General features: G+C 33.9%; 1 protein-coding gene across 1 annotated transcript in view; it reads right to left on the minus strand.

Moving 5' to 3' along the window:
• ACBD6 (acyl-CoA binding domain containing 6) overlaps positions 1-12,531 on the minus strand; it is a 208,056-nt gene that overhangs the window by 153,373 nt on the left and 42,152 nt on the right. The window contains exon 4 of the mRNA XM_031936979.1: positions 1,993-2,075. Coding sequence (XP_031792839.1) covers positions 1,993-2,075 — 83 coding nt within the window. The remainder of the gene's footprint in view (positions 1-1,992; positions 2,076-12,531) is intronic.

Consider the following 12,531-nt stretch of genomic DNA (forward strand, 5'->3'; position numbering starts at 1 on the left):
ACTTCAGACACTTAGCTTTATGATTCTGGTCAGGTCATTTAACCTATATCTCACTTTTCTTAAGTATAAAATAATAATAATAGCACCTACCTCACAGGTTGTGGCAAAAGATCAAATGAGACAGAGGATTCAAATTCAGATTTTCCAATCAAGTCTAATACTTTTTAAATTAAACTACTTGTGAAGATGAATAAATATCCCTGCTTTTTTTAAATTCTCACATGCTAAATCTACTGTTCTTCTAAGCCATATTGTTATTTTTATCTTTCTAGCACCTAAGTGGTAAATTAAATACTTAAAGATGTATTTCAGCAATAACTATTAAATAAATTCTGAGAATAAGAACTAAAAGTATATAGAACCATTCATAAGCAATACTCTAGTTCTTGGTATTCTAACTTTCCTTGGCCTCATGGAAGTACAGGCATCTTTTAATTACTATACATTTTAGTTAAGAGGCCTGGCTCCCCTTTGAGTCAGAAAAATTTATGAATATCTTTCTTTAACCAACAATTCTGAAAAAATGTCCTACCCCAAATCCCTTGCCTTTATCAAAATCTCTCCAGATTTCACTTCTGACAAGTAGAAAGAAACCTCCTTTAAGAGGAGATGGCTGAAGAAGAAATGATTTAAGGGAAATGATTCTCTAGATTGCTCCAACATTTTAAGTTTCTATTGTTCTGAGATTTTTTCTTCAACTATGAACATTTGCCCAATCTGGACTATGGAATTTTGTCTATTATCAGAGAATACTATAAATCATAACTCAAAAATGTCAAAAATGACACCAAAGTAGAGGGCCGGAACTGTGAAAAGGTATATTTGAATCTAGGTTAGCAGGGTACTTATAGTTAAGCACATACTTAGCATAATATAATGGCTACAGTTGGTGCATGCTCAGTGTGCTGTAATGACATAATGGTACTGAAATATTTAAGGACTGGAAGGACTTGGAATAAGACACAGAGAAGACTTCAGGTTCCAAATTCCAGGCTCTGGACTCTGTCTTTGACCAGCCTTGTGGTGGCCCGCCTGCCTCCTTCACTCCTCCACTAAGACCAACAACTCAGACTGATCCTGAGGTCCTCCAGAGAGCTGGTCCGGACATTAAATTTGGTGAGAGGTTTTTCTGTCCTGCATTTTTTCTTTCTTAGCAGAAGATGACTAGCTCAATTTAATTTAATGATCCCCCCCACCACCCCAGAAAATCTGTACCCAAAATGCAGAAAATGATACTTCAATCCACACTACAAAAATCTGTAAGAAACTGTTCATAACAAATTTATTAGAAGTCAATTTTCAAAATTTGTAGATTTTATCACAAACCAAATCAAAAGTAAGTAGTAGGCAAATTACGAAGTATATATTAAGCCTTTACTAAATGCTAGGCACTATGCTAAGTAATCTCAACCATTTTCATTAGCTTCATTATATCTCATTTTTGTTTTAAAAACTGGAGCATTAGTGATACTTCTCAAATAACTAGAAATTCATGATAGCTTACATTTGAAAATTATAATCACACAATTTTATTCACTAATGTAAGGTTAGTTCTAATTTACTCTAAAGAAAATGGATCCAAGTGCCTGGTTAATGACCTAAGAAAATTAAGTCCTTTAAAGAAACAAAAGTATGTAGAAGGAAAAATAAGTATCAATTTTTAAAAAAAATTTATAGTTTCAGATTCTATCATATAGAAAACTCTATCCATGGTGGCAAAGGTTGATATATGTCAATGATACAGACTCTAAACTCTTTAAAAGATTAGGGACTGAAAAAGTTCTTTTCTGTCATTTATTATCCTGTTAGGAGTGTTACTAAATTAGTACTCACAAATTTTATTTACATAAATACATAACATGCACACAGATACACACACACACACACCCCTACCTATATGTCTCCAAAGCTATAAATATCTATAGATCATGTATATGTAGATATACAGATATTTAACTTCACTGTTACCCTAAAGTCACAAGAGAAATTTACCTGATAGTTTCTTCTTGATACAAAGAACTAACAACTGCTCCACCAAATCCAGTATTTACTTCTTTCCCTTTTTTCTCTGGTATCTGAAAGAAAAGAAAAAATAAAAAACATGGTATCAAAATATGATTCAAGGATACTCTAAACAATCATTTTGCTGAAAAGTGAGAGAGAGTTTTTCACATCCTGTGGCAGCAACAAGTTTTGAGGACAGTATAAAGTCATCTCTGTCATTTGTGATTGTAGGGCAAGGACAGCTCCCAGAAGCTACTTACATGTTATTTACCTCTCAACATAGAGTATTTAATTGCAAAATATGGCTTAGTAAGAAAATTTGAAATATTATTATTAAACATGAGTATAATTAAATATCTGGTTTTATCACAAGAATAACTTAAAAAAAAAAACAAAAAAAATGTGGATAATAAGAGCACCACTTTCACAGGGTTGTTATTTTGATAAAATATACACTCCTTGGCAAATCTTAAGATACAATAAAATACTAGATATTATTTTAGAGCTTCAGTTTAGAGTCTAATCATTTCTGTTCTAGAAAGATCTTAGTAGACAAATCAGATACCAAAAATTCTGCCATAATGAGATTCGATCCTGTTTGAAACTGCTTAACATAAACAATTCTCTCTCCCTATCAAATTGATACTTTTCAGACTAACTTTGACTATTTTTAATCCTATTTTTGTTGCCCCTAGACCCCAGTTACCATGTAGACTGAATGTCTTTTGTGAAATCCAAGGGAACTAATTCCATTTCCCTTTACTTAGAATCTATTAAACCATTTTTCTGCTGCTTCAGCAATCAGGATATAAGATTCCAAATTGTCAAGTAACTGATCCGGAATCCAACATATTTAGTAAAGTAAAACTGAATCTTGTGGAATCTTTTTTACATTAGGAAAAAAACACAAACTTTTTCCCAAAGAATTTCCAAGTGATATATACAAAGGATTTATTATCAGTTTCTGTCTTTTTCAGTAGAGACTCTGTTTTATAATTATGCAAAAACAAACAAAGAAATCTTTATGTTGATTTCTATCCCCAAGTATACAATTTTTAACAAATGAAGTGAAACAATCCAAAAGTAATGATTTAGGGGCAACTAAGTGGCACAATGGATGGAGCGCTAGCCCTAAAGTCAAGAGGATTTGAGTTTAAATCTGACCTCAGACACCTAACACTTCCTGGGTGTGTGACTCTGGGAAAATCACTTAACCCCAATTGCCTCAGCCAAAAAAGAAAAAAAAAAAGTAATGATTTGGGCTAAATATGTTTAATTAGTGACTATCAAGTTGGCTTTCCTTCCTGCACTTCAAAAGTCCCTCAAGTATTACATGAAAACATTATACTAGGTGATTTTTGAGATTTCCTCCAGCTCTATCCTATCTAATGAACTATATAAGTCTTAATCTAAATGGCTCATACTTTGTTTTTCTGAAGTCAAATTAATAAATACCTTTCTCAAAATTTAAAACATGTCTTTGGGATAATGAGGTTACAAGTTTAATTTTTTTTTTCATTCCTTAAGTTTCCATTTTCCCTGCCTTCCTAAAAAAAAAAAAAAAAGAAAGAAAGAAAGAAAGAAAAAAGAAAGAAAAAATAAATAAAATCATATCTCAGGGATAAAAACTTTAAAAATTACAATTAACCACTAAAAAATCACTGAAATTGATTTATTATATCTACAAAACCATATATATCCTATAAAGTTCTTTATATTAAGTGGCTTATCTTGAAGGAAAAATAAAATAATCTTTCTTTTCAAATATTCTGTACTTTGTTAATACCCATCGTCTTACTGCTTAACATAGAATGTCATAAAATAATTGAATTCCACAAAATTTCTAAAATATTTTTATTTCAAATTATTTTTAAAATTACAAAGAGACAAGATAGGAAAAAATACTGAAAAAATACAACATAAACTCAAAAATGTCTAGAAATCTTAAAAGTATGCTTAATTGAAAAGGGATTTATAGAAAAATATAGAAATTGGGGGGGGGGGGTATGTGTAGTTAAATATAGTTATCTGTAAACATTCTATCAGAAAGCACTAAAAGTAGAAATTTTGATCATCCGTTAAATTCCAGGAGAGTTTTTAAAGAAGAAAATGAGGAACCAAAAAGCAGTCATCCAGCATTTTTAAGAATCTAGTATATGTCAGGTACTCTGCTAAGAATTGGGAATACAAATAAAGGCAAAAATGCTTTTTCTTGAACAGAAGCTTACAATTTAATGAAGTAACAATAGACAAGTGACTAACTACAAACAAAATACAGACATGATAACTTGAAGGTATCTCAGGTCAGCACAGAGATTATTAAAGAAGGAAAGGCTTTCTGTAGAATACAGGATTTTAGTTAAGACTTCAAGAAAGCCAGAGATAAGGAGGAAGAGCATCCCAGAGATCAAGGGTGTGTGTGTGGGGGGGAAGTTTTCATACAGTAAAATGCCCACTCGGGTACTGGATCACAGAGTATGTGGAAGGCAATAAGGTAGTAGTAGAAGACTGGAAAAGCAGCAAGGGGCCAGGTTGTGAATGGGCTTTTAAAGCCAAATAGGATTTTCTATGGATCTGACAGGGAACAGGGAACCAATGAGTTTGATAACTAAATGGAGGATGGATTGGAGTAGGAGAAACTTGACTCAGGGAGACCAAGCTAACAAACTAATGCTACATAATCTAGGTATGGGATGATGAAGTTTTACCAGGACAGCATCAGAAAAGAGGAGGGGTTATGATGAAAGATATTACGATTGGAAGAACAGGACTTGACAAATAATTGAGATATGGGGAATGAGAGAGAATGAGGAACCAGGATAATACATGGATTATGAGCATGGGGGTGCCCTTGTCAACAACAGAGAAGTTGGAAAGAAGGGAGAGTTTGATGGGAATGATGAGTTCAGTCTTAAACCTGATGAATTTAAGATGCCGACAATACAGCCGGTTCAAGTTCAAAATAACTGGAAATGTCAGAATAAGGTCAGAAGAGGGTTAGGGTTGGATAAACTGACAGGCGAATAATCTGTATAGAGATAAAAACTTAATCCATAGGAGCTGATGAAATCATCTAGAGCAGTTCCATGCCAATGCAAAAGGAACCAGAGAAAAAGGTGGGTATTAATGCATACGTAGTAAATAAAGAAAATGACAAAGGATTCAGTTTCATTTGATGAGAAGACAAGTTTCAGAAAGAGAAAGTAGATAAAGTATGAATGAAAGAGATTAAAAATGAAAGGAGGTTTGTTTATTACAGAACTGGAATTCCAAGGATGCAGTGAAAGTGATCAGTAGAATGAGACAAAAAAGATAAACACAGGGCCTCTTTTTTGTCCTATTTTATTGGTTTTAGTAAGAAGAGAGAAGCTTACCATTATTCATAATTTGGTATACCAGATAAGTGTACTTTACATGGAGGTAAAAGGGATAAAATCACACAAACTTGCCTTATTTGAACCAGGAAATTGAGAATTGATGACATGAGTGTATATATATATATATGTTTTATATCTTAACTAAGCAAAGGAGAGTCAAACATATAAACAATTACATTTGGCATAGTAAATTACTGAATTAAACAATAAATCACATAGGGATAGAGAGGTGTTTCAAGAGAAAGGGTCAAGTTCAGAAAACTATAAACAAAAAGAAAAAACAATTTAGATTGTGGAGATAAAATCATAAAGAAAATATTAAATAATATTAAAAATAATGATAAAAAGGAGAAAAAGTATAAGAACCAGTGACCAAGCTCTGAGCAGGGGAAAAGGAAAAGAAACGGGATTAGATTGCTCCAACAGTTAGTTGTTGTTAAAAGTTAGTTCCATTCTCTTTTCTGACCTTTTATTTTTGTTGTTGTAAAGACTGAAAGAACAAAAATTCTAAAAGGATAGGACAGAGGAAAACAGTCTATCCTGATGATGTTCAAATAAGATGAACTCCTCAGAAGAAAAAAAAAAGTAGAATGAATTAGAAAGTAGAATCCAACAATATGTTGTTCATAAGAAATATACCTGAAACATAAGCATTAACAGGGTTTTTTTTTTTTTATTTAATAGCCTTTTATTTACAGGTTATATGTATGGGTAACTTTACAGCATTAACAATTGCCAAACCTCTTGTTCCAATTTTTCACCTCTTACCCCCCACCCCCTCCCCCAGATGGCAGGATGACCAGATGTTAAATATATTAAAATATAAATTAGATACACAATAAGTATACATGACCAAACCGTTATTTTGCTGTACAAAAAGAATCAGACTCTGAAATATTGTACAATTAGCTTGTGAAGGAAATCAAAAATGCAGGTGGGCATAAACATAGGGATTGGGAATTCAATGTAATGGTTTTTAGTCATCACCCAGAGTTCTTTCTCTGGGCGTAGCTGGTTCAGTTCATTAGTGCTCCATTGGAAATGATTTAGTTGATCTCTTTGCTGAGGATGGCCAGGTCCATCAGAACTGGTCATCATATAGTATTGTTGTTGAAGTATATAATGATCTCCTGGTCCTAACAGAGTTTTTTAAAAGAATGGAAACAGAGTTTATTATGCCTTATGTTAATCTAAAAAAGCAAAGAAAGCAATCATGATCTCAGACGAGGGAATAATAGGAATAGACAGTTAAAAGATATAAACAGTGAAACTACAGAATGCTCATAGAAACGAAAATGAAATAATATCAGTAATGTATATATGCAGAGAACAGTATAGCACTGGTGTACTTAAAGGAAAATTCAACCAAACTAGAAGGAGAAACATACAGCAAAACTAAATTAGTTGAGGAATTTAACATGTCTGTGGGACATCCAGTTCAAGATGTCTATATAATAAGTGGTTAGAGATACAAAACAGAAGATGAAGAGAGATGTTAGGGCTAGAAAAATATATTTGATAAGGTCTCCATGTCAAGCATTCTCACATAAACTTATCCAGTCCTAACTGTTTCTTGCACCTCCATCTGGATTTCTAATACTAATAGACCTCTTAAATTCAGGTTTGGAATCAGTAGCTCCTGCCCCACCCCCCAAGCTCTCCCTTCTTCCTAATACTCCTTCCTATTATTGACCAAGGCATCCCCCAAGGCATCCCCCCACCCTCCTTGTCACACAGAGCTTACAAACTCGCTCTTCATCCCCCTCTAAGGTCTGTCAGTCAGTTTATGCCCTGAACACTTCACAGGTAGACTCCTGCAGCTGTTGATGGGTAGCCTTACTCTAAAACATCCTCAACTGGACTATCAAAGGAATCTTCCTAAAGTGCCTGCCTAACCATGTCTGTCCCCAACTCAAACTCTAGTGTTTCCCTATCACCTTCAGGATCAAATGTAAAATCCTCTGATTTCTAAGCCCTTCAGAAGCTGGACCCTTCCACTTTTTCATTCTCATCATTTAGTAACCATCACGTACTCCAAGATCTAGGGGCAGTGGCCTCCTTGATGCTCCTTGCACAAGAAAGTCTATCTCCTAACTCTAGGCACTTTCCCTGGCTAATTTTCAGCCAGGTAGCAAAGTGGCTCCAGCACTAGGCCTAGAGTCAGGAAAATCTAAGTTCAAATCCAGTCTCTGACACTTAGTAGTTCTCAGACCCTGGACAAATCTCTTATCCTATATTTGCCTGAGTTTCCTCAACTGGAAAAAAGTTAACTACAGCCAACCTCAAAGGGCTGTTGTGACGACAAAATGAAATTATATTTGTAAAGTGCTTTAGCATAATGCTTGGCACACAGAATGCAATATATGCTTAGTCTGTTTCCCTTCACTTAGAACTCTCTCGTTATTCACCTGTACCCTAGTGACTTCCCTAGTTTCTTTCAAGTCCCAACTAAAATCCCAATTCTTCCAAGAAGCCTTTTCTAACCCTCCCCCCTTAATATTAAGGCCTTCATTTTGTTAATTAGCTTCATTTTGCATTGTATATATCTCACATGTACTTAGCTATCTATCTGCATATTGCTTCCTCCATCAGTGATCTCCTTAAGAGCGGTGACTATCCTCCCCTCCCCAGCCTGTTCTTTGTATCCCTAGCACTTTCATAGTGGCTAGCAAAGAACAAGCTTTTAATAATTGCTTTTCTATTCTGTATGTCCCTCTGATACCTAAGAGATGAATAAGAAAGTTAGATATGATAAGTATCTAGCAATTATAAAATGACAATCAAAAAAGCATGCATATTTTTGACCTGAATACAGGATATTTACAAAAATTAATAATGTTGTAGTGCATAAAAACTCAAACATAAGAAAGCAGAAACATTAACAAACTACTTCTATAAGATGGGTAATAATTAAACCAGGGAAAGATCAAGAAGATAAATTATACTGTAGACCAATATCAAAATGATGCAAATTGTGGGGCCCCCCCCTTGACTTTTGGGGGAAAGGAATGAAGGTGAACTCTGAGAAACTCTTCTTTGGGAGAGGCCCACCCTCAGGGAATCAAGATAAGTGGTTTCAACTGGAAAAATATTAAATGCTCTTGGATTGGGCGAGCAAATATAATAAAGATGACAATACTACCTAAACTAATCTATTAATTTAGCACTATACCAATTAGACTTCCCAAAAACTATTTTGATGACCTAGAAAAAATAACAACAAAGTTTATATGGAAAAACAAAAGCTCAAGAATTTCAAGGGAATTAATGAAAAAAAAAAATCAAATGAAGGTGGCCTAGCTGTACCAGATCTAAAATTATATTATAAAGCAGCAGTTACTAAAACCATCTGGTATTGGCTAAGAAATAGACCAGTTGATCAATGGAATAGGTTAGGTTCAAAGGACAAAATAGTCAATAACCTTAATACTCTAGTGTTTGACAAACCCAAAGACCCCAGTTTTGGGGATAAGAATGCATTATTTGACAAAAATTGCTGGGGAAATTGGAAATTAGTATGGCAGAAACTAGGCATGGACCCACACTTAACACTGTACACCAAGTTAAGGTCAAAATGGGTTCATGATCTAGGCATAAAGAATGAAATTATAAATAAATTGGAAGAGCATAGGATAGTTTACCTCTCAGACCTGTGGAAGAGGAAAGAATTTATGACCAAAGAAGAACTAGAGATCACTATTGACTACAAAATAGAAAATTTTGATTACATCAAATTGAAAAGGTTTTGTACAAGCAAAACTAATGCAGGCAAGATTAGAAGGGAATTATATGAATAAAACTACAAAAAAGCTTTTTAGAAAAAAACAGAAAACATAATCAAATGGAAAGATATTGTTTGTTAATGTTTATACAGTGCTAAAGTAACAAAAATGACAATACAGATTCAATGACACAGTAAACTAATAAGGGTTATTCTTTAAATTAAATGAAATAACACCAAAACTTATCTGGAGGAACAAAAACAAAGAATCTCAAGGAATAATTTTTAAAAGTAGGAAGGAAAGAGAAATAGTTGTTAAAGATTTCAACTTATCTTCTAGTCATATGAAAAGGTGCTCCAAATCATTACTGATCAGAGAAATGAAAAATAAGACAACTCTTGAGATACCACTACACACCTGGCAGATTGGCTAAGATGACAGGAAAAGATAATGACGAATGCTGGAGGAAATGTGGGCAAACTGGGACACTGATACATTATTGGTGGGACTGTGAACAGATCCAACTATTCTGGAGAACAATTTGGAACTATGCCCAAAGAGTTATCAAACTACTTATCCTTTGACCCAGCAGTGTTACTACTGGGTTTATATCCCAAAGAGATTTTAAAGAAGTGAAAGGGACCTGTATGTGCTAAAATGTTTGTGGCAGCCCTCTTTGTAGTGGCCAGAAACTGGAAACTGAGTGGATGCCCATCAACTGGAGAATGGTTGGGTAAATTGTGGTATATGAATGTTATAGAATATTATTGTTCTGTAAGAAATGACTAGCAGGATGGTTTCAGAAAGGCCTGGAGAGACTTACATGAACTGATGGTGAGTGAAATGAGCAGAACCAGGAAATCATTATACACGGCAACAACAAAACTATATGAGGATCAATTCTGATGGTCATGGCTCTCTCCAACAAAGAGATGATTCAAACCAATTCCACTGTTCAGTAATGAAGAGAATCAGCTACACCCAGAGAGAGAACTATGGAAAATGAATGTGGACCACAACGTAACATTATCACTCTTCCTGTTATTGTGTACTTGCATTTTTCTTTTCTCTCTCAGGTTTTTTTTTTTTTTTACTTTCTTTCTAGATCCGATTTTTCTTGTGCAGCAAGATAACTGTATAAATATGTATACGTATATTGGATTTAACATATACTTTAACATGTTTAACATGTATTGCACTACCTGCCATCTAGGGGAGAGGGTGGGGGGGAAAGAGGGGAAAAGTTGGAACAGAGTTTTAGAAGGGTCAAAGTTGAAAAATTATCCATGCATATGCTTTGTAAATAAAAAGCTATAATAATAATAAAGATTTCAACATATCTTACAAAGTAATAATCATCAAAACTACTTGACATTAGTTTAAAAAAACAAAAAAAGAATAAATTAAGTATGCAAGATATGAAAGTAAATGAATCATTCATTGATACCTAATTTATCAAAAAGTACAATTTACTATTTTAGTAAATTGTACTATTTGATAAACCTATAGAGCCCAACAACAGAGACTCATTAGTTGATAGAAAATGTTGGGAAAACCAGAAAACAGTCTGGTAGAAATAGGTTTAGACCAACATCTCATAACATGCATCAGAATAAACTCTAAGCAGATATATGCCAGACTTCAAAGTTTAAAACATAAATGAATAAGAAAGCAGCAGGGAAGCAAATACCTTTTTATGATCAAAGAAATCACAGAAGATAAAACTGGCAACTTTAAATAAAGCTTCCATACAAACAAAATCAATGAAGGTAAAATTAGAAGGGAAACAAATTAATTGGGGGGGAGGGCAGAATCTTAGTAGTAAGTTAGTCTAATAAAGATCAAATATCAAAGATACATGGGTAAAGAATTCAAATGCCCATTGCCGTAATATTTAAATGATCAAAGGAAGTGAACAGAAGTTCTTCTCCTCTCCAGAAAAGGCAAGATATTGATCACATTTTCAAAATGCCCCAAATTTCTATTAATAAGAGAAATGCAAATGTGATAACTCAGATTATGCTGAAACCTGTAAGATTGGCAAAAATAACAAAACAAACAAACCCAAAATAGAAAAACAGCAATTATTGGAAGAGATGAGAAAGGATGGACATCTTAATGCATTGCTAGTGAAGTGATAAACTGGTTCAGACATTCCAGAGAAGAATTTGGAACCACACCCAGTCAAGTATACCATTTGAATTAATGATATCACTAAGATATATGGAAAACACTCATAATAGACAAATGTATTAATAGAAAAAATTTTTATTTAACATAAGAAATAGAAAGAATGTGGTGCCCATCAAATGGGGGATAGCAAAACAACATAGATATAAAAATGCAATGGGATTTTATTATATAAAAAGTAATTAAAGAATGGATTTATTGAAACATGGACTTATATGAACTGATGACTACAATCCTGAGAACAAAAGCAACTTTGAAAACCTTAAGAGAACTCTTATCAATATAATGACCAATTGTTGTTCCAGAGGATCAGTGAAGCAATGCTACCAACCTCATGACAAAAAAGTTGTGATGAAATTCCAGGCATGAAATGAACACACACACACACACACACACACACACACACACACACACAGTCAATGTGTAGATATGTTTTGAAGATGATTGTGCTTATTTTTCAAAACAGCTTTTAAAAATTAGGGAGCAAAATCTAAGGGACAGAGTTTGATAATGATGTTTAAAAAAGGAAAAGAAAGCAGGGGCAGCTAGGTGGCGCAGTGGATAGAGCACTGCCTTGAAGTCAGGAAGACCTGAGTTCAAATCTAGTCTTAGACACTTAACATTTCCTGGCTGTGTGACCCTGGGCAAGTCATTTAACCCCAACTGCCTCAGCCAAAAAAAAAAAAAAAGTCACCAAAGCATTTAAAATAACACAGGGAAAAGAGAAGAAGATTTAAAGGCTTAGAACAGAGAAGCCACCACAAATAAGTAGATATCAGCTTCAAAACTGTCATGTTACATTTATGGGTTTTTTAAAATACCACTTTAAAAAATAAGAGAATAGAAGTTGGTAGGAATGGTCCACTATCCCATCACATTCATTTCATGACACTGCAGTTGATAGATATAAAGAATTGTCTTTGCTATAGGCAGAACTCAAAAATAGAAGTGTAATAAACAAAATCAATGCAGCCATCATTAGAAGGAAAGCAGAAAACTGAAAGGGGACTGTAATTTTATAACAAGTTTTTCTAATAAGGAGCATCTAGATGACCCAGTAAATGGATTGCCAGGCCTGAAGATGGGAAAACTCATCTTCCTGAGTTCAAATCTGGACTCAGTCACTTATTAGCTATGTGACTTTGAGCAAGTCACTTAATCCTGTTTGCTCAGTTTCCTCATCTGTAAAATGAGTTGGAGAAGGAAATGACAAACTATTCCAGTATCTTTGCTAAGAA

Source organism: Sarcophilus harrisii, chromosome 4 (assembly GCF_902635505.1).
Source record: "Sarcophilus harrisii chromosome 4, mSarHar1.11, whole genome shotgun sequence".
Classification (NCBI taxonomy): Eukaryota; Metazoa; Chordata; class Mammalia; order Dasyuromorphia; family Dasyuridae; genus Sarcophilus; species Sarcophilus harrisii.